At 36.6% G+C, this 23,558-nt stretch overlaps 1 protein-coding gene across 1 annotated transcript; it reads right to left on the reverse strand.

The window, feature by feature from the left end:
- Positions 1-1,224: 1,224 nt before the first annotated feature.
- On the reverse strand, positions 1,225-16,711 carry LOC117991791 (mitotic spindle assembly checkpoint protein MAD1-like). The gene is made up of 14 exons (XM_034979397.2): positions 16,422-16,711; positions 14,695-14,858; positions 13,543-13,731; positions 12,817-12,975; positions 12,214-12,408; positions 11,110-11,292; positions 9,889-10,062; positions 9,292-9,434; positions 8,867-9,030; positions 8,071-8,204; positions 6,269-6,346; positions 5,691-5,797; positions 4,753-4,851; positions 1,225-3,684 (listed from the first exon to the last, which is right to left on the reverse strand). Exons 1-14 carry the CDS (start codon positions 16,561-16,563, stop codon positions 3,468-3,470), a joined length of 2,148 nt encoding a protein of 715 aa, XP_034835288.1. The 5' UTR covers positions 16,564-16,711; the 3' UTR covers positions 1,225-3,467.
- Positions 16,712-23,558: the final 6,847 nt, after the last annotated feature.

A 23,558-nucleotide genomic window follows, 5' to 3' on the forward strand; every position in this document is an offset into this window, starting at 1 on the left:
GAATTACAAAAAAAATCATAAAATCAAGAAAAAATTACACAACAAAGAGACCAGGTAGAAAATTCTAACAAATGCTATTGCCAAAGAAATAAATCAGAATCTATGTAAAAACGAGTTTAATGCAAAATCGTTAAAGATTATTTTTAATGAGGTAAAAAGGTAATATAAAATCAGTCAAGTGCGAGTCGGGCTCGCACACGAAGGGTTCCGTACCTTCGTACAAGAAATAACAATTTTTAATGTTTTTTTAATTTTTATGGCAGCCATTTTGAAATTTTTAGTATTTGTTGTTATAGCGGCCATAAAAATACACATTTTGTGAAAATTTCATGTTCGTTCGTCCGTCCGTCTGTCTGTCCGGCCGTCCGTTTGTCTGTCAGTGGACTGTATCTCGTGAACCCTAAGACGTAGAGACTTGAAATTTTTACAGAATGTGTATTTTAATTGCCGCTATAACAATAAATACTAAAAATTACAAAATGGCTGCCATAAAATTTAAAAAATAATTTAAAAGTGTTATTTTTTGTACGATGGTACGGAACCCTTCGTGTTCGAGCCCGACTCGTACATGACTGATTTTATGTTACCTTTTGACCTTATTAAAAATAATCTTTAACTATTTTGCATTAAACTCGTTTTTACATTGATTCTGATTTAATTCTTTGGCAATAGCATTTGTTAGAATTTTCTACCTGGTCTGTTTGTTGTGTAATTTTTTCTTGATTTTATGATTTTTTTGTAATTTTTTTGTACCAATGGATACCTAACGAAACGTAGATGTTTTTAAAATAATCCGCAGGATAAGTGCCATAGTAATTTTTACAGAAAATTTGCAAGTTATTCAAAGAATTAAATTTAAAAATCGAAAACTTGTACAGTTTTTGGGCTGTAATTTTAAAATGCTTGAAGTTTTTTTTAGTTTTATAACTGTTTATTATTAACAAGGATATGTACTAGCAAGAAATAAAAAAAAATCTGCTGAAATACATTGTTCCTTTTTTTTTATTAATTTTTAAAGTGGCAAACACCCTTTTACCAAGAAAAAAATAAAAAAATGAATAACTCGAAAACGATACACTTTCGCATAAGCACTTTAGGGGTCATTTGATAGCTAATGTCCTGTACTATAACCCCTTAACGGGATCGTGTCCTATTTTCCTGTAACCCTGTATGAGCGTGGTTTTAAATATTCAAGTGTCGTTTAGTAAGTTTAAAACAACAGGCCAATTTTAGTAAAATATTTAATCCTAGGCATACAGCATCGGTAATCGTAGGTACACGATGCTGTACCTACGATTACTTACAATACAAATTTAAGTAAGTACAAGTTTAACAATAAACTTTAAATCCTCTCAGCTGTGCACTTCTCAGTTGAAAACATTGATACAGACGAAGTACATTAAGATAATTGTCTGTAGCTGAATAACGCGGTTTAACAAGTTCACATCAATTTGATAAGTCCTCCACGCAAACGTATTATAGTCCGCGACAGGTTGAGATGGCAATCGGGGTATGAAGCAGGGGACGCTCCGCACACCCGCACGTCATACGCGCCCGCCCGCACCTAGTTAGCGCGGGGGCTGTGTGGGTGTGTGGGGCGTTTTTTGCCACCCCAATACGGTATTTGACTATGTCAAAATATAATCTTCCAAAATACGTAAATTCCACATCCTTTGTTAGTTTTATGTGTGGCAACCATTTTAAATTATTGATTAAACTAAAAAAAGCACGTCAAATGATTGTGACGTCACATACCGGCATTTCATAGAATTTCGCATACAAGGCGCGCGTTTTGACGTTTCATAAAAAGTTACTGATTTGACTAGTTGTCAAATACCGCATTGCCAGCTTGACCTGTCGCGTACTATACTTTTTATATTATTGATTACATTACTATAGTATTGATTATTTTATTCTATTTAGCCTAAATAGCTCAACGGTTGAGGAGCGTACTGAAATCCGAAAGTTTGCGCAACGGTTCAAATCCCACCCGTTGCACTATTGTCGTACCTACTCCTAGCACAAGCTTTACGCTTAGTTGGAAACGAAAACGGAATATTAGTCATGATTAGCATGGCTAGTAATATTCTTTTAAAAAATAAATAAAATAAAATAAAAAAAGTTAATTGTTCTAGATTTAAAATAATTAAACTGTCGGATACATTTCTTCCAATTCTATTCTATGGCTGATCATAAAAACATCAGCGTTGGAAACTGTATTGCGAGCATAGATCATATTATAAAAATATCACTACTTATACATAAATGAAAATCATGGTTTTTTTAAATTATTATCTTTAATAATGAATTCTATTCTATTAATACAAACAGCCGCTATACAAAAAATCTGGTCATTTTATTACTACAGTCCAAGACCCTTCTTGGTCATTTTTAGGGTTCCATACCTCAAAAGGAAAAACGGAACCCTTGTAGGATCACTTTGTTGTCTGTCTGTCTGTCTGTCTGTCAAGAAACCTACAGGGTTCCCGTTGACCTAGAATCATGAAATTTGGCAGGTAGGTGGGTCGGGTCTTATAGCTGGCTTTAGGGGAAAAATCTGACAACCGTGAATTTAGGGTTAGATCACACAAAAAAAATTAATTGTGGTCATGAACTAATAATTAGTATTTTCAATATTCGAAGTAAGATAACTATATCAAGTGGGGTATCATATGAAAGGGCTTTACCTGTGCATTCTAAAACATTTTTATTTTGCTTTTTATTTATTTTTATGCATCATAGTTTTCAAATTATCGTGCAAAATGTCGAAAAAATACGACTATAGTACGGAACCCTCAGTGTACGAGCCTGACTAGCACTTGGCTGGTTTTTTTTTATTCCTTTCCATTTCAGGAAATTTTTTCTTTGGGGTTGCATTAACGCTTTAAACTCAGAACTAAATGTTAGTGATGAGACATTTGTCAATACGAAGACAATTTTGAATTTAAAATCGCGGTACGTTAGGCGCTCCGCTTCGAATCAGCACAAAAATTACTATCATTTTATATGGTACGCCATATTTAGCGTACTAAGTAAATAGTATGTACATAATATATATTTATGATTGCGAGTGTATGTATCACGCGCGTGACTTGACGTCAAAATGTCAGTGTGAACAATGAGGATTGAAAGCTTAGATGTCTAATTAATTATTATCATTTGACACACTGAATTATATTCTAGTAACAGTTCAAGTTGTATAATTAGTGCGCCTAGAAATACCAGTATGGAATGGTGTATCTGTGGAAATGGAATATCTACCTAAGATACAATTAATTTATTTATTATTCTTTTAAAAACACAGAGTACTCTGTCAATTAAAATAATAGCACATAAAATAATAAATATCACTTTAAAAGATTCTTACGGGCTATTTTTGCATCAATTTCTAGAGACAACTATATATCTACCACTCAGTTCTATTGCCTTTAGGCAATGTTTTCAGCTATTTTTACAGCCCGCGCAATTTAACACTCTTGGGCCTCCTGCTGCATAGTAGTTCTAGTAAACAGTTCCATAGTTAGCGCGCTCAGAAACACCGGTATGGAATGATGATGGTGCAGGTGTAACTCCACTAGCTCTCCTAGGGACGCCGAGTAGTCCGTGTGGACCATTTCTATGCCGTCATCGCATAGTGTGAATGTTAGGTATTCGTCTGACGATTCGGCGTACATATTTGATATCCTGCAAGTAAATTAGGATCTATTTATAATAAATTTTAATTATAGTTTTTACCTACACTTTCAGCATTTTTTGTGTTTTTAGGGTTCCGTACCTCAAAAGGAAAAACGGAACCCTTATAGGATCATTTTGTTCTGTCTGTCTGTAGGTCTGTCAAGAAACCTACTGGGTACTTAAAGTTGACCTAGAATCATGAAATTTGGCAGGTAGGTAGGTCTTATAACAGACATTCGGGGGAAAATCTGAAAACCGTGAATTTGTGGTTACATCACACAAAAAAAATTAATTGTTGTCATGAATTAATAATTAGTATTTTCGATATTCGAAGTAAGATAACTATATCAAGTGGGGTATCATATGAAAGGTCTTCACCTGTGCATTCCAAAACAGATTTTTATTTATTTTTATGCATCATAATTTTTTAATTATCGTGCAAAATGTCGAAAAAATACAACTGTACTTCGGAACCCTCGTTGCGCGAGCCTGACTCGCACTTGGCCGGTTTTTAAATTATTTACAACTTATAGCTCTTAAGATAAAGTAAGTCTCTACCACTCGAAAATCAGATTCTACTGTGAAGAGCCAGCAAGAAACTCAGTGTTTTCCAAACGCCTAATGTTACAATAAGATAGATCATAGATATATCCATGTACATCAATCTGCATTATCATCAATAAATTCTCCCTGTGGTTAAATTGGTCAAACGTGGCATTTTCCATAAAAAATAAACTTTACTCCAGAAATTGACTCTAAGGGTGAGATCTATAAAACACACTCTCACACTCTGACATTGCTTAGACTTAAGACAGAGTTAAACCGAGACAGAGGAATATCTTTCACATAAAACTGTCTCGTTTTAACTCTATCTGAAGTCTGAGTAAAGTCAAAGTGCTCAGCCTAAGGGTGAGATCTATAGAGCGCACTCTGACTTTGCTCAGACTTAAGAAACGGTTAAAACGAGATAGCTGACATAAATCTGTCTCGTTTTAACAGTGACTTAAGTCTAAGCAAAGTCAAAGCACGCTCTATAGATTTCAGCCTTAGTTCCAGAAAACAGTACATCTCACTCACCTATAGTTTTTATGACCAGTCCTATCTATTTTATAACCTAGAAGCATGTAGCATACGTCCCTGTACTCTTGAGCCGATGACGTGAATTCTTCCTTCATCCTATAAATAAAATAGAACAGTGAATCTAATGAAGAGACTTTTCATACTACATATACTATACATAGATTACGAGACAAGACTTCATAATTTCTGTTTAGATTCAAAGTCAAAGCCAAAGTCAAATTATTATCATCATCATCATCATGATCAACCCATCGCCGGCTCACTACAGAGCACGGGTCTCCTCTTAGAGTGAGAAGGGTTCTGGCCATAGTCTACCACGCTGGCTATGTGCGGTTTGGTAGACTTCACACACCGCTGAGAACATTATGGAGAACTCTCAGGCATGCAGGTTTCCTCACGATGTTTTCCTTCACCTTTCCTTGATTAAAACGCACATAGCTCCGAAAAGTTAGAGGTGCGTGCCCGGGATCATACCCCCGACCTCCGATTAGAAGGCGGACGTCCTAACCACTAGGCTATCACAGCTTAGATTATACATATTTATGATTATTTATTCAGAATAGGTAACATGTTACGCTTACATGGTCAAAATTGTTAATTTGTACGATTATATAGTGGTGATAATTAATTACGTACTTAAAACTAAAGCTACGAGGGTTCCAAACGCGCCCAAGTCAAGAGCCCACAACAAACTCAGCCGGGTATTCTTTTTACTATCAACACTTTACAAAATCACTTCAACTTATTAGAACTAACACAAAGCTGTTAAGCAACTCATTCCTAAGCTTTCTTATCATCATTTAAATAAGGCTTTACATTGTAATAGGATTTTTCAACAAGTATAAGTTTTATGTGATTATATGTGATAGTTGATTGTGATACTGTTTTGTTGTGATATAACATGTTCACGACTATAAAACCTTTTAATTAAATACCTCTGCAGTTTGATTCGACTATTTTCTAGCTTGGTTCGTAATTGCTGCAATTCTTCGGGACACGCCCGATTACCGCCTTCCCGTAACGCGGCTTTCAGCTTTTTTATCTAAGACAAAGTAAAATAAAATGTTAAGCTTATTTCACACTACGGGATATAAACATCCCGAAGTGTGAAATAAGCTTTAAGAGAAGTTTCTCTAGCGCGCTGCTCCTTCCATACTTTACATTATTGTTAACAAAATTACAGAGAGTAAGAATACAGGATACACTTAAAAAAGCAAGTTTCATTAAAATCAATTAAACTGTTGGGCCGTGAAAAGCTAGCAGACAGACAGACAAGACAGACAGACACGCTTTCGCATTTATAATATCGGTATGGATCGTACATTGTTACAGTACGCGGCCAAAGGTGATGAACATCGATCTTTAGACAGCTGATTTGTAGAGCACTGTCTTGGTCGTTGAGCCCGACAAAGCGTCATATGGGTATTAGTGACAGAGACAACGCTCTACAAAGATGAAATGTCATTCTAAAGCCGATGTTCATCACTTTCGGCCGCGTACTTTATATACTTACTTCTTCTTGAGCAGAGTCTAGATCAAGCTCCATTTGCTTCTGTGCCGCAGCGGCTGGGTTGTCTGCTAAATGTAGAACCTGAAAATATTCACTTAAATTCAGTCGTAACTTATATTCTAAAGGTTCGTACGCACCTGAGCGGCGCGGCGCGGCGCTTCAGTCCGACTGCAGAACGCGTCACCTCAGGCCGCTCGACGGTGCCTACCGCACTACAACTTCAGCACGCGGCACCTCGCGTCACTTGCGCGTCACTTTTATACCCGTTCGCGTACGAGCGCGAAGCGCCGTGCCGCGCCGCTGAGTATGTCGCACTAGCGTCACTGCACTGCGCGTCGCTTCGCTGCGCTTCAAAATATTCTCTCCAGCCGTGCCGCGCGGCAACGCGCGGTGAAGCGCTGTGCAGCGCCGCTCTAGTGCGATATGCGCCATACAAAATGATAGAAATGATATTTTGACGCTCTGTGCCGCGACGTGCAGCTCGCTGAAGCGCCGCGCCGCGCCGCTCAGGTGCGTACGAACCTTTAGATGAATTCATATAAAATACTAGCTGACCCGGCGAACTTCATACCGCCGAACAGTCGATTCTTTTTTTATATTCTTTTTTAATACTTACAATTTTTTTAATTTTCTTCTCTGTAAGAACCATCCTCGTACTTCAAGGAATATTATAAAAAAAGAATTAGCGAAATCGGTTCAGCTGTTCCCGAGATTTGCGATCAGCAACACATTTAGCGATTCATTTTTAGGGTTCCGTACCTCAAAAGGGAAAACGGAACCCTTATAGGATCACTTTGTTGTCTGTCTGTCTGTCAAGAAACCTACAGGGTACTTCCCGTTGACCTAGAATCATGAAATTTGGCAGGTAGGTAGATATTAGCTGACATTTGGGGAAAAATCTGAAAACCGTGAACTTAGGGTTAGATCACACAAAAAAAATTAAATTGTGGTCATGAACTAATATAAAGTATTTTCAACTTTCGAAGTGAGTGACTATATCAAGTGGGGTATCATATGAAAGGTCTTCACCTGTACATTCTAAAACAGATTTTTATTTATTTTTATGCATCATAGTTTTTGAATTATCGTGCAAAATGTCGAAAAAATACGACTGTAGTACGGAACCCACATTGCGCGAGCCTGACTCGCACTTGGCCGGTTTTTATTATTATATATAGGGATTTCATGCCGTTATAGTTTTAGATGTGCTGCCTAAGCTGTGATAGCTTAGTGGTTGAGGCGTCCGCCTCCTAATCGGTGGTCAGGGCACGCACCTTTAACTTGTAGGAGTTATGTATGTGCGTTTTTATATAATTAAAATATCACTTGCTTTAACGGTGAAGGAAAACATTGTGAGGAAATCTGCATGTCTGAGAGTTCTCTCAATCTCAAAGGTGTGTGCAGTCTGCCAATCCGCACTTGGCCAGTGTGGTAGACTATGACCAAAACCCTTCTCACTCTGAGAAGAGACCCGTGCTCTGATCATGATGACAGTTTTAGATTTAATTATAGTTTGACTCCAACTTAATGTGTAACGATGGGGCTAGCATACTTTATGTATAGTATACTATAGTATGCGACAGGTTGAGATGGCAACCGGGGTGAGACACCCCCCACAGCCCCTGCGCTAACCCGGTGCGGGCGAACGCGGGTGACGTGCGGGTGTGCGGGGTGTCCCCCCGCGTCTTACCCCGATTGCTATCTCGACCTGTTGTGGACTGAAGGTGAACTGTAAAAGCTCCATCAAAATATCAGTTTGAGGTGACCGTCGACTGGAGAAGAAGACAAGATTTTTAAAAAATCACCTTAGTGGGTGCGGCAAGTTTCTCCAAATGCGCTTGTAGCTGGTCTCTTTGAACGCGCAGTTTGGCCACGTCACGCTTGGCTGCCTCGGCTTCCTCGCGGAATTTGCTTGCCTCGGCTCGCGCGCTTTCGAGAGCTTTAATATTATAATAGGTACACTAAAGTGGCATAGAGTAATATAGACAGTATACAAGATCTTAGTTTGAAGGAACCATCACAGAATAGTAACCATATCTTCCATATTATAATTTAAAGTAGCTGATGCCCGCAAATTTGTTCGCGTAGAATTAGGTTTTTAAAAATCCCATGGGAACTCTTTGATTTTCCAGGCTAAAAAGTAGCTTAATGTTATGCCACTTTCCAGGTCTTCAACTATACTCATGCAAAAAATTACGTCAATCCGTTGCACCGTTGCGACGTGATTGAAGGACCAACCAACAAACAAACACACTTTCGCATTTATAATAAGGGTACTGATTTTGAATGAACTATTTGACTTTGATTAATAATTTTTTTTAAATTGTCGGGCAACGTGCCAAGTAAGCCCAGCCTGATCTTTTTTTTTTTTTTTTTTTTTTTTTTTTTTTAATAGATATAGCGAGCAAGCGAGCAGGCGGGTCACCTGATGTTAAGTGATTACCGCCGCCCATGAACATTTGCAGCACCAGAGGAGCCGCCGATGCGTTGCCGGCCTTTTAGGAATTTGTTGGTCCGCCCCTTGAATAACACCATGTTATAATCTAGTGGGAACACCGCCGATGGGAGTTGGTTCCACAGTCCACTGTGATCGTCACTGACCTTTAGCTTGGGCCACGTGGTCCTGGTTAGCCAGCACGTCCCGGTAGCCTTGCAACGCCTTCTCCAACTGCTCCACTCGCGCGGAGAGTAGCGCCGTGCTGCCCGCTCCCGTCGCTCCGCTTAGAGTCACGGTCAACTCCTTTTCGTAACTATCTAGTTGTTGTCTGGAACAATAATCAACTAGATACTAGCTTCATCATCATCATCATCATCATCATCAACTGATAGACATCCACCGCCGGACATAGGTCTCTTGTAGAGACTTCCACACGCCACGGTCTTGCGCCGCCTGAATCCAGTGGCTCCATGCGACTCATCTGATGTCGTCCGTCCACCTAGTGGGGGGTCTTCCAACACTGCGTCACCTTACCATTTCATAAGGCAATTTAAAAATATTTTGATATTTTTTTTAAATCTATACTCACCTATAACTATCTCGCTCCCTGGTTACCAGCAGTAGCCGTTTTTGTAGCCGATGTATAAGACTTTCTTGATTCTTGCGCACAATCTGCAGATCGTTCAGTTGAGCCTTTGCCTTATCCCGCTCGAATTTCTGAGTTGCCACTTCCTTAAAAGTTTATTTTAATGATTTAAAAAAAAATTACGTGACCTATACCTGTGCAAGTACCTAGTATAAACCAACGTTATATCTGTAATGGGGATCCACAAGCAAAACTGATCTCAAAGGGCGCCACAAGAGGTCCTGCCAAAGTCAATATCAACATTGTTTGTTTCGTTGTTTGCTAGCTTTGCTAATTCTTGATATGTATACAATATACGATTGTTTCGTGAATTATTTAAAAAGATGAATGATACAGTGCAACAAGGCTCTTTTGGCGCGTGGCCACAATTGGAACTAACGCCGACATCTTGTGGCGATAAATAGATCGCTCATCTAAAAATCCGACTAAGTATATAGAGGTAGTAATCACCCGTGGTCGGCCGGTTGGGCCGGTTCGCTTGTGCACCACCTGTCGGGATAAATTGGCAGTGTGGATCCCTATTCTCTTTCACTATCCTACCTCAGTAAGTTGTGCGAGTTGCGACTGCACTTGCGAGCAGTCCGCGACTGCGCTCAGCTGGCTGTTGAGCGCAGTCTCCAGGGCGGAGGACAATGCGCGCGCAGACTCCACGCCGTGCACCTGCGCTGCGCTCTTCCATTCTTCCAGCGATGATTCTAATGATGCTAACTTTACCTGGAGACGAGAAATTACTTATTAAATGTGATCCAAGACGCCATAGTAGTTGTATAGTATTTTTATCTCACGAAGCGACGCGCGCTTTACTTGTGGTAACCAAGTGTACAATACAAGGTACGCATGTGTGCGTGAAGACGAGTATCGTTAGCACATACATCCTAACAAATGGAATTATATTCCCAAACGTGAATATAAATCTGTGTAACTTATTTTTTGTTGTTTATTGTGTAAAATAAATGATTAAATAAAAAAAATGATATTTTGAAGGAATAGATCTTTTAAGTACTGAATAAAATGACAAATGGTTACTTTTTAAATATTTAATCAAATTAATCAGAATCATTCGAATCATCATCATTATCAGTGTCAGTTTCATAGGAATCATCTGGTAAATTTATAATCATACTTACAAAAAAAACATACAAAATTCATATAGCAGTAGTTAACTAGGTCTATACCCTGTTCACCAAGACAAGCTAATAGGGAAGAAAATAACCGCACGTTATTGGTCGCAGATAACAGACACGTGACGTCATGCCCTGCTGCAGCCGTCACGCTACTCAACGCGGACGTACTATTGTTTCACGCATTTTAATATGTTAAATGGGTACCAGTCTCTTTATTATGTCTTGGACTTTATTGTAACTGGTCAAACCTTTTTTTCCCATACAAGTTTGTTATACAGTTGTTATCAGTTTCTCAATATTATGCTGGAACACTTTAAATCGCTCGGTAACACGTGTTAGTTTAATTGGGTATTTAACTACATCAAAAATAAATTATTTCTCAGTGATTATTAAATAGAGGGTCTTCCAAAATACGTAAAATCCACGTCCTTTGTTGGTTTTAAGTGTAATAACCGTTTTAAATTATCGATTAAACTAAAAAGTACGTCAATATGATGTGACGTCACATTCTAGTATTTCATAGAATGTCGCATACTATAAGTGCGCGTTTTGACGTTAAAAATAAAAAGTTACTGATTTGTCTAGTTGTCAAATACCGTATAAAGAAAGTAAGTTTATTTAAAGAAAGTAGCCTTACTCTGGCCTCATGCAGCTCCTGCTGCGCAGGTTGCAGCGCCTCGACCTTCACTGTGAGCAGATGCACCTGCTCCTCCAGCACTAGCTTGTTGCAGACGGCGTCGCGCAGGGAGCGCTCTGAGGCCCGCAACCTCACCACCTCTTTCTCCAGTTCAGCCATGTTGGTTAAGCGTTTTTGGGCAGTCTGAAATGTATGAATAATTTTAGAGATATTTGGATAGACCTATTAGATGGCTTATTGTTGTGGTATGTTAATCAGATCATGATTTTTGAATTTCATGAATTCTCAGACATGCATGTTTTCCTTCACCGTCAAAGCAATCAATATTTAATTGGGCCCCGGACTGACTGATTAGTTTTTGAAACGTTTTTGCTGAAATGATCATTTGTTATATGTTTTTTGTTAATCAGTAGTGACTGTATTTATGACATTTTAGATCAAGACTGAAAAATTCCTTGGACTCTTTAGAATTTTATAAAAGCATACTATTCATCTGTGGTATTATAATTATTAAGCTGTGTTAGCCTAGTGGTTAGGACGTCCGCCTTCCAATCGGAGGTCGGGGGTTCTGTCCCGGGCACGCACCTCTAACTTTTCGGAGTTATGTGGGTTTTAAGTAATTAAATATCACTTGCTTTAACTGTGAAGGAAAACATCGTGAGGAAACTTGCATGCCTGAGAGTTCTCCATAATGTTCTCAAAGGTGTGTGAAGTCTGCCATGGCCAGCGTGGGCCTGGGACCTGCGCGGTTTATTTGGCTTCTGGAGCGAGCTTGGATGGCTGGAGTGAAGACTTCGGCGGGGAGGGGCAGTGCACGCACAACAGACGGAAACGTTTAAGTGCGGAAACCAGCCCAGAGCGAAGAAGAAGAAGATGGCCAGTGTGGTAGAATATGGCCAAAACCCTTCTCACTCTGAGAGGAGACCTCTGTAGTGAGCCGGTAATGGGTTGATCATGATGATACTATTAATCACTTTGTCATATATCATTGAAAACATACTATGTTATAAAAAAACATACATACATAAAAAAACAAACAACAACACAAAACACGAAACTCTAGAGACCAATTAGCCGACCAGCTAGTTGATGTATAAATAATACCTTGACTTGTTGCTGCCAATCCTTGTAGGAGTCCCTTTCATACTCTAACTCTTTTAGTTTGTTGCTAACTGACTGCAACTCAAAGCTCTGCTTCTCCACTTGGGTCCGCAATGTGACGCATTGCTCAGCCTTGGCCGTCTGCTTTGCTACTTCTTTCTTTAGCATTTCCACTTCTTGTTGGGCGCCTTCCAATGCCTACAATGTTGAAAGCTTCATAAGAGTCTGTCTAAAGGTCCAAGTGCACTGCACGACGCGGCAGCGCCTTGCTCCATACAAACTCATATAAGTAAACTATAATTGTGGCACCGCAGCGTCGCTCATTTGCGCTTTGCTCCATACAAAGTCATATATAAAATATATCAGCTATGTTGTGTCGCGTAAGCGCGTTTGGACCTTTATGACAAAATAAAGTCATTTATTCAAAGTAAATACCGATTGTACATTTTTTGATTATCAATTGTTGAATTTGTAAGAATTATGTGGTCATAATTAATAATTAATTACGTAAACTTAAAACTATAGCTACGAGGGTTCCAAACTTATTAGAACTATCAATGCTGTTTGTTAAGCATCTCTTTCCCGAGCTTTCTTATCAAAACTAACCTGTAATAACTCATCCATATCCTTTTTCATTTCAGACAATTGGTCCTTACTACTGACGTTTGCGTCTAACAATTTATCTTTCAGCTCAAGTATTTGTTTTTGTAACTCATTTCTATCCTTTTCCCATTTCATTTTATATTCTTTGTGTTCTTTAATTGCCTACAAACAAGTTAATTAACATTAAATCATTTTTGCAAGTGAATGGTACTATTATATAATACTAGCTGATGCTCGTGATTTCGTTCATGTGTAATTATGTATTTTGGTTTTTAACTAAGGCTCTGTGCAGGGCCTGCATGGAGGTCGATGAAAAACCGACGCACGTGCTCCTAGAGTGCACGGGCGTAGCAGAGCAACGCGAGCGCCATTTGGGTTCCCCGACCTCACTCCATGAAGCCCTCGGCAGCCTGGGCGGTCTACTCGGTTTCTGGAGCGAGCTTGGATGGCTGGAGTGAAGACTTCAGTGGGGAGGGGCAATGCACGCACAACAGACAGAAACGTTTAAGTGCGGAAACCAGCCCAGAGCGAAGAAGAACGAGAAGCTATTATGACGTAGGCATCTGCTAAGAAAGGATTTTAGAAAACTCATCCTCTAAGAGGTGAAATAGGGGTTGGAAATTTGTGTAGTCCACGCGTACGAAGTCACGAGCATAAGCTTGTATGTAATAAATGTACAGTAGATACTTCTAGAATTAAAAAATCTATATTAGAATAGTCAAATAATACCGCTGCATATTCATCCTTCACTTCCTGCTCCCTTCTTCTTATCAATTGCAGCCTTTCTTCCATATCTGAGAGGGCTCGCTCATCCCTCTTATGTTGTTCCACTAGAGATCCCTTCTCCTCTTCAAATAGTATCTGCATTTCCTTACGAATCATATGCTGGTGATTGACACGGGCTTCTAGCTTTATTATCTGTGGAATTTATCATGATTAACTAACAGCCAAAATCTATATATATAAAAGGAAAAGGTGACTGACTGACTGGCTGACTGATCTATCAACGCACAGCTCAAACTACTGGACGGATCGGGCTGAAATTTGGCATGCAGATAGCTATTATGACGTAGGCATCCGCTAAGAAAGGATTTTTGAAAATTCAATCCCTAAGGGGGTGAAACAGGGGTTTGAAATTTGTGTAGTCCACACGGACGAAGTCGCGAGCATATGCTAGTTAATAATATAATCAATGTGGCTAATTCTGTTGTACACAATCTTTAAACTAAACTAAAATGACACGTCTAAATCTATTGCTATCCCTTTTATAATGTTGCTCGTGGAAAAGGATAGCACTAGATTTAGACCTGTTAATTTACTTTAGTTTAGAGATTGTGTATAAGTCTTATAAGAGAATCAGCCTCAATCCATCCAAAACATAATATGACAACATTTATTAAAAAAAAATTTTTTTGGTTTATTTTTAAAAGGTATAGGCTTTTTGATAAATAAGAATGTTTCGCTAGTCACTACCAACCTATACTAATATTATAAAGAGGGAAAGTTTGTAAGTTTGTTTGTAGGAAGTATTCTTTGGAACTTCTACTGAACCGATTATGAAAACGCTTTCACCAGCAGAAAGGTACATTATTTCTTATACAGTACGCGGCCAAAAGTGATGAACATCAATCTTTAGAAGGAGACAGCAGATCTGTAGAGTACTGTCTCGGTCGTCGGAAGCGTCATGTATGAGTGACAGAGACAACGCTCTACAAAGATGAAATTTCATTCTTAAGGCTGATGTTCAACACTTTCGGCTACATACTGTAGGCTATATTTCATTTTCATAAAAATTCACTGCATCATCACTTACTACCAGGTGAAATTGCAGTCAAGGGCTAACTTGTACCTGAATAAATAAATAAATAAAATAAATCATACCTGAGCCTTTGCAGCAATTAAATCAATCTTCATCTTTTTAGCTTCCCATGGTGAAGCAGGCACACCTGAGTTTGAATCAGTACGGCCACGCTTCTCAGGAGTTCCTGATTCAACCAAGCCTAAGCTTGATTTTCGTTTTCCGAGCAACATAAAAGGTTCACCTCCTGTAAGAAATTAGATGACTGAGAGACATTATTTAGAAACAAAAAAACCTAAGTTTAAATTTTACCTGTAACATAGCTACTAAGTTTTACTGTACAAATTATCTACATTTAAGGATACTGTATTATAGTTAGGTTAAGTTCGGAAATAAAAGGCTATTTTGTTTGTTAATTTTATCTTAAGAAATTAGATGATTGTATGTTATAGAACGCACAGTTTGCACACCAGGTATAATGCGACAAGGCCATCTTGGCGCGTGGCGAAAATTGGAACTAACGTTGCCATCCAGTGTCTCCTTTGTTCTTGTTTGAATATTCCAATATTCCATGAATATTCTACGAACTGACGTTAGAAGTTGATAATAAAAGTTTTAAAGGAAAAGTTTAAGTTTAAGAAAAGTTTTGTCTTAACTGTTCTAACCTAACCTAACAATCATCAAGTTTTTTAATATGGGCTATGCCAGAAGTAGCTCTTCTCGCTTCGCGCTTCACTAAAACACTAGGGGTAGATTTTTAAGGGTTGAAAAGATAACCCCTCCCCAACTCCTTCTCTCACTTGTAAATGGCGAGGAAAGGAGAGGGGGGAAACGCCTACAATTCGGTTCTGGCACTTCGCCGGCCGCTGCCGCGGCACGCTCGCTGCGCTCGCTCGGCTCGTGCGTTATGGTAACTGTTCTAACCTAACCTAACCAATCATTAAGTTTTTTAAAACGGGCTACGCTAGAAGGCTCGCTTTAAAACCATTTAGAATAAAAAAGTATCTTGCTAAGTTTACTTTATTGGTCTTTGGTTCCCAGCAAGATTATTATAGATTAGAACCCAGAGCCGTAAAACCAGTCAAAAAAAAAGTATTATAGGTTTATGTTATGGTAATCTTTATATGAGTTCGTAGTTCGTACTTTGCGGTTTTGTGTTTGTACTTTGTTAAGTTCATTCTAAAAATGCTAGGGACCTAATTAATTTCATTTTATTTACATAAATCTGTATAAAATACGCGATTACGTGTCTTGAAATTAAGAAATTATGTAAAGATCAGTGCAAATTAATCTCTTTCCAGTGAATATTAACGAAATCTATGTAGTAATCGCGTTTTCTATTTATAATGTTAATCATTTTAAAATTGTATAAATCTCTATAAATACGTGTCTCCAAAACTTGAAATTACAGATATGTAAAGTGCAAATGAACCTCTTTACACTGAATATTACCGCTATACTTATATAGTATAATATTCGTGAATAAATAGTGGTGAACCTTTCTATAGTGGAGCCGGGAAAACTGATGCTGGAAGGGTTTTCCAAATTTTAGCGGTTCGAATTAGAAACGAGGAGACAAATCGCTTTGTACGTATCTGTGGAATTTCGACTACATACGGGTCCAGACCTTGGCAATTCCTTGCGATACGATTGTAAGGTGAAGAAGGAACCAGGTCGAAAAGTTCTTCGTCACACTCTCCGAAATATATCCTATAAAATACCGAAAGACAGGCACCTTTGTGCCGATGTTCCAAACTTAGAAGTTTAGAATTGACCAGCGTCACACGGTACAGAAAGAAAATAATCTTACCTTCTTTTATTGATTGATTAATATCAGAAAAATTTAGCTTAGCGGACGCCGACAACTTATCCTTCGGGGGGTCAGTGTTAATAACCCGCCTAAACGGCTCTAATACATCGTTGAACAATGACATATCACTTTCTTTAGCCATTTTTGAATACAGCACTATATCTCCCTTACAAATTCAGTTAATACTTATTGATTCACACAATACAAGATCTTATCATCACAAAACAAATAATTTTTACATTACAAATACCTACAAAAGAAGCATTTTGTAGATTTGCACAAAGTAAAACGTAGTGATTATATACTCTTTGGCACAAAGAGCACAGACCAATAACATATATATAATTTAAGCAGCAAGATTACTCATTACACAGTTTAGGTCATAGATTATCTACTATATACTAGAAATAGATGTGCGACTCTAGATTTCTTTTTCAAAGTTACGCGTGTACTCACATCTAGAGGGCACTAAAAGCGCGCTAGGCGTGCGAGAGCGCGAAAATTTAAATGCTATTTAAATGTACTTTACTAGAATATTTTATATTTTTGGAACACGTTTTAAATAAACATTAATAATTCCATTAACGTTTGTTTAAACATGTTTAAAATATATATTACAAGACTATGACTCTTTGAGCTACTTAATTATAACTATATTATAGAAAGAAAAAGGTTTTAAGGTTTTGTAAATATTTATTATCATAAATTCGTAACTAGGTAGATACATAAAATACAATAGAATAGAAAACAATACGAAGTGTATGTAAACACTATAAAATACATACCCAAATTCAAGAGCCGCAAGATTGTGAAATAATTACTATTCAAATTTAACATTTTCGGTTATTTACTTTTAATAATTTTCAAATTATTACCACAATTGGTGTATTTGTGTAGTCAGAAAACAATAAAATAATTGTTATATGAGCCAAAGATAATTAACATAAAGCTAGCTTTAAGTTTTATTGTAATATTCAAAATAAAAAAAATTAACATAAATTATATTAAATAAAATTCCCTGTAAATAAACTGTAAAATAATAAACATAAATTATACTAAATCAAGTAATCAATAAAACCAATCTACTAGATTGATTTTATTGATGGGAATTTATGTTTACTAGCTTATGCCCGCGATTTCGTTCGCGTGGACTACACAAATTTTGAACCCCTGTTTCACACACTTAGAGTTGATCTTTAACAATGAGATTTTAACATATGAGCTTAATAAATATGTCATACTGCAAATTGCAAAAATATTAACTACAAAACTTTATAGACACTTCAAAACTGACAGAGTTTCATACAAACTTCAAACCCCTATTTTATCCCTTCAGGGGTTGAATTTTGAAAAATCCTTTCTTAGCGGACGCCTACGTTATAATAGCTATCTGCATGCCGAATTTCAGCGTGATCCGTCCAGTAGTTTGAGCTGTGCGTTGATAGATCAGTCAGTCAGTCAGTCAGTCAGTCACCTTTTCCTTTTATATATAGATTATATTATATTTGACTAGTGCCACAAAGGCAGTAATATTAAAAACATAATTACACAAATTAATCACACAGGATTGGCAAGAGTCTGTGATCAATCTACAATTAACAATTTAATCCCCCATATTTGTTAAAAGGAATACAAAACAATTTACTAAAGAAAACAATTTAGTAAAGACTGCCAAACGGATATAGCTTCTGTTAGATATTGATGCAGAAGATGACTTACGAATGTGCAATAGTTGACAGAAGCTTGAATGATTCCCCTTATCTAAATATATAAAAGGAAAGGGTGACTGACTGACTGACTGACCTATCAACGCACAGCTCAAATTACTGGACGGATCGGGCTGAAATTTGGCATGCAGATAGCTATTTTGAAGTAGGCATCCGCTAAGAAAGGGTTTTTGAAAATTCAACCCCTAAGGGGGTGAAATAGGGGGTTGAAACTTGTGAAGTCCACGCGGACAAAGTCGCGAGCATAAGCTAGTTTTATCAAACGAAGTCTGTAATTCAACTACTGATTTCATTAGATTGCATAAAATAGATTATTTACCTTTATGTGTTTGATAATATCTCAACGCCTGAATTTTTATGCTATCATTTTCAGTATCTGAATTTTTACCTTTTAAAATTTTATTTACATTATTGCACCAGCTGTGAATAATCAATTTGATCACAAAATTTATTATATAATTTTTCAAATTGACTTTGTGTGTATCACATGTTAAAAAATCAAAACTTGTACTCTGATCAACTAATAATTTTATCATTTGACTTTTGCCACTTTTCCCAGGATCATTTTTTAACATGCTTTTTACTATTTTTATTATATTTCTCACACAATTTGAAAAGTTACGCGAGGGTCGGTAAAGAGATCTCCTTGTGATATCGATAGAATGTATGTATTCATCTGCTTGAGGTGGGGTGGTGTCACACAATTCATTATTGCATTTTATACAAGATTTACACACATTCCTTTTTAGCTTTTTTATGACAAACCCTGTCACATACTTTTTAGTTTCAGAGATTATTAATTTGTCTCCAATTTCTGAACTACTATCTGCCAAATTTTCTATACTTAGATCTGTATCCATTGGCTCATTGCTCATCGGGGGCTCTTTGATGTCATTTTCTATCAAAAGACAATCTAAATTTTGTAACATTTTGTTAGGATCTTCCTCACAGTTAGCCCCTAATGAGTGACTTGAATTTAAATTATTTACAAGTAATGTTTTGTAAATACTTTCAAACTGCTGGCAGGTAGGGTTTGTGTTTCTAGCCCCGTGGCTCCTCACAGAGGAGAAAAAGTTTTCCACAGGATCTTGGTTAAAACAGCGCGTTAACAAACTAGTTACATTATGTTTTTCATTTAGATATAGCCACAATTCTTTCATAACTTTAATATTGTGGATCCAATTTTTAATTGATGGAACCTGTTCATAACGAATACTTACTGTTCCATCTTTTTTTTTTGTTTCCATCTTAAATCGCATTGATTTTAATATTGGCACACTTTCATCCCATAATTTAAAATGGTCAGAGTTCATTTTCAAACAATTTTTATATATTTTATGGGTCTTTTTATAAGACCCTCCATTAAAGGAGTCAAAAAGACGATCAAATAATAGCAGCAAGTCGGCTGTGTCAGCACACTCTTGTGGTAGTAAATTATTTTCTGAAAAAGAAAAAAGATTAAAAATTAAATACTTAAATAAATACTTAAATATATTTTTTTATACATAAATGTCAGGCCACATTTACATGGATTTGTAGCTGATGCTCGCGACTTCACCCGCGTGGATTTAGGTTTCTTAAAATCTATGAACTCTATGATTTTCAGAGAAAAAAGTAGTGTCCTTCCCTAAGAAGTTATTTGTATACCAAACGTCAAAATTGGGTGGGCTGTGGGTCGATTTCATAAAACCGGCATCAATCATTATTACAATCTCAGTTGTTGTGATTGGCTGAATTTGTGCGATTCTTGTTGCAACAATGCATTGTAGCCAATAGTGAGCTGGCGTCAACCATTTATAATATTAGTATGGAGTTGTGGATGTTTTAAAGTTGCACTATCATCACATTACAGATGTAAAATAGCGCCATATATGTTGCTAATAAATAATTATTGAGAATAAGATTAGTCCTTGCTAGTCAAGTAGTACCAAAGTCTGATGAATTAATTCTAAAGTGAAGAAGGTCTTCAAATATCAGGTCTTTAAAAGTTTCAGAACATTAACAGTACTTACTTGCACAAAATCGTAGCGCTCCTGATACACGCTGACTAAAAACTTGTGCAGCATGTTTTACTTTCATCTTCGGAATTTTCTCTATGAGTACATGAGCTTCTGTTAACTTGTTGCACATTCGTAAGTCATCTTCTCCTGCATCAATATCTAACAGAAGCTTTAAATGTATCCATTTAGCAGTCTTTACTTCGTCCTCCTGTGTGAATCTTAATTCTTTTGTCAGTAAATTGTTTCGTATTCCTTTTAACAAATGTGGGGGATCAAATAAGGGGAATATATTATTATTTTCTACAGCAAAACTACTATCCCTAGGCTCGTTGCCTAATCTAAGACAATCTACTTTAGTCTCTTTTATCAGCTCATTTATAACTTTGTTGTTAATTGTAGATTGATCACAGACAGTTGAGACGACAGCCAATCCTGTTTGATTAATTTGTGTAATTATGTTTTTAATACACCTTTTTAATATTACTGCCTTTGTGGCACTTTTGCAAAACAAATAGCAAATTGGCTGTTTGAACTTAGCTTTTAGCCCCTTTATCATGAATACCAAAACATGGTCAGCAATATTCTCTGTAATTTCATTTCCCCCAAAATCTTCAAATCCGATTACTTGATCGAATGCTGTATTGAAATGTAGGGATGGAGACAAAGACATTTCATCAAAGATTAATACACATAATCGTTGCTCCATCCCCAATTTGTCTGCCGCATTTTTCAAAAGTTTAATTATCGCAGGGTTTAAGCCTGGTTTAATTGTTATTTGTTTAAGGACATCCAGTAATGTTCGTTTTGATGGCAAAGTTAACATTTTTCTCAAAAAGTTATAGCCTTTTGGACTTTTCTTATATATCGAGAGTGACATTAATTTTTCTGCATGATTAAATCTTCTTCCACGGCTTTTTTTGTTATGCTGTGTTAATTGCATTTTTACAAGTGTTTGAGCAGGCATAGGTAAGTATTTTAGAACCTTGTTAAATAATTTTGTTTTTGACATTTTTTTTGCTATCTTTACTTGGTTTCTTTGTTCGAATAATTTATTTTTCAAATTAACTATTTTCCTTAACAATTTCTGAACTTTGAGATTCACATGTCTTTGACCAGCTTTTCCTGAAAAAAAAAAGGTGTTTTTATTAAGTATAGATTAACTATTAGACAATTTTCAATACTCTATTCTTGTTAAAATCTTGTTAAACAGTAAAGATTTTTTATCTCTTATTTAATTAAATTAAATTAAATTTATTGGATATTATTACATATTAAATTACATATAAGGAACACAAAAAATACTTATAATACAGATAAAAACAAGTAATAACAATTAAGTAGACCTAGGTCTAGTGGGGTGCCAGCCAGGTAACCTCCCAGTGTGTATGTGTGTATGTGTATTATTTGTTGTTTATGGCCACAACTTACTAGTAATTATTTTTTTCTGAATCTGAGTTTGAGAATATCCTGCTTGGATGTTGTGAACCACAGATGGGGTACTTTGAGCGACCGATTGATTATGTGTAGAACTTTCTGGTTGATTTATTGTATTAGCATCTAGACTTGAATCAATGGCACCTGAAATATGCAAAATAGAGTTTTAGAAGAAGTGTTTATGTTATAATTATTAGTTATAGAGGAGGAGATGTCTCTCAACAAGTTCAAAGTTTTCATAAAACGTAAACTAATTGAAAAATCCTATTACAATGTAAAGGATTATTTAAATGATAAGCAAGCTTGGGAATGAGTTGCTTAACGACTTTGTGATAGTTCTAATAAGTTACAATAAATTTGTAAAGTGGTGATAATAAAAAGAATACCCGGCTGAGTTTGTTGTGGGCTCTTCTCAGACCTGGGCGCGTTTGGAACCCTCGTAGCTTTAGTTTTAAGTTTGCGTTATAATTATCACCACTATATTATCTTACAAATCTAACACTATACCAGACAATCAATAAGAGTAATTTATTACCTATTTTGAATAAATCATTTGACTTTGACTTTGACTTATACATAGTTAGTTTCTGTCTGCAACTTCATTAGGAGATTTCAGTTTTGAAGATTCCATAGAAACATTTGTACTTATTACATTTGATACCAAGTGGGGTATCCCGTAGCGCTGCCAAGTCGATTTTTTTTGATATTAACAATAAACCTCTACAGTTTTGCGGCTTGTTAAGAAAAGTGATCTGTTTTACTCTTGTGTATTACAGAACCCTATGTGCTGTGTCCAACTCGCACTTGGCCAGTTATTTTCTACATAACAGTTCTTGATTTATCGTGCAAAACGTCGAAAAATACGACTGAAGTATGGGACCCTCTGTGCACAAGTCTGACCCACACTTGGCCAGTGTTTTCAAGCTTCTACAATCTGTGCTTTGACCTATTATTGACATGTCAATCAATGTAATTTCTCAAAATCCTCTCTACTGTAATAACTAATAAATAAAACTCACCAAGGTTAAGAGAAGGAAATGCTGTCTTTGCTAGTCTTTTACTGTGATGGTATAAAAAACGATCTTCAAAGTGGTGATTGCAAATTCGATAATTCGTATATATTTCATCATCAGTCTTGCTTTCTAAATCTTGTCCTACTATCTCTTTCCATTGTTGAAATCGTTTCAAAGAGGAGTGGCCAGGTTTTGGAAAGTGATGCAAAACATCTGAAAAAGTAGTAACATAAAATATGCAATATATTATTGTATTATCTATACTTATTGTACTTATTTACTTAATCTCTATAATATATATATATAAATGAATCACTGAATGTGTTGCTAAGCGCAAATTTCGAGAACAGCTGAACCGATTTCGCTAATTCTTTTTTTATAATATTCCTTGAAGTACGAGGATGGTTTTTATGGAATTGCCCGAAATCGACTAGGCGGTAAGACGTTCGCTGGGGCAGCTAGTAAAATATAAAAAAACCATAGTCATTAAAGTTCAAAATAATATCTAATGTTGTACCTACGTACCTACACTTAATTACAAAACAAAAAATGTACAGAATTAGTAGTCAATAATCCTTACCAATATTATAAATGCAAAAGTATGTCAGGCTGTCTGTCTGCTAGCTTTTCACAGTCAATTTGTGTAACCGTTTATGATAAAAGTTAGAAGGTACAGAGAAGCTTGCATCCAGGTAAGGACATAGGCTACTTTTGCCTCGGAAAATCAAACAGTTCCCATGGGATTCTTTAAAACCCTAAACCAACGTAGACAAAGTGGCGGGCATCATCTATTTGGTGAAGAGATAGCTTGCATCGGAGACGGTTGTAGGCTACTTTTATCACGGAAAATTGGACTTCTCACGGGATTTCTAAAATGGTTTTTTGGATGATATCCACGTGGACGAAATCGCAGGAATTATTTAGTATCATGATAAAATACCTAATGTACTAATGGAGCATAGA

The sequence above is a fragment of the Maniola hyperantus genome, chromosome 20, assembly GCF_902806685.2.
Source record: "Maniola hyperantus chromosome 20, iAphHyp1.2, whole genome shotgun sequence".
NCBI classification, from domain to species: domain Eukaryota; kingdom Metazoa; phylum Arthropoda; class Insecta; order Lepidoptera; family Nymphalidae; genus Maniola; species Maniola hyperantus.

Excerpts from the sequence above, each read along its gene's own strand:
- LOC117991791 (XM_034979397.2), bottom strand. The coding sequence starts at position 16,563 with ATGGCTAAAGAAAGTGATATGTCATTGTTCAACGATGTATTAGAGCCG. Across the intron at positions 12,976-13,542 it reads TGAAGGATGAATATGCAGCG|GCAATTAAAGAACACAAAGA; the intron begins GTATTATTTGAC and ends ACTTGTTTGTAG. Across the intron at positions 4,852-5,690 it reads AGTCGAATCAAACTGCAGAG|GATGAAGGAAGAATTCACGT; the intron begins GTATTTAATTAA and ends TTTTATTTATAG.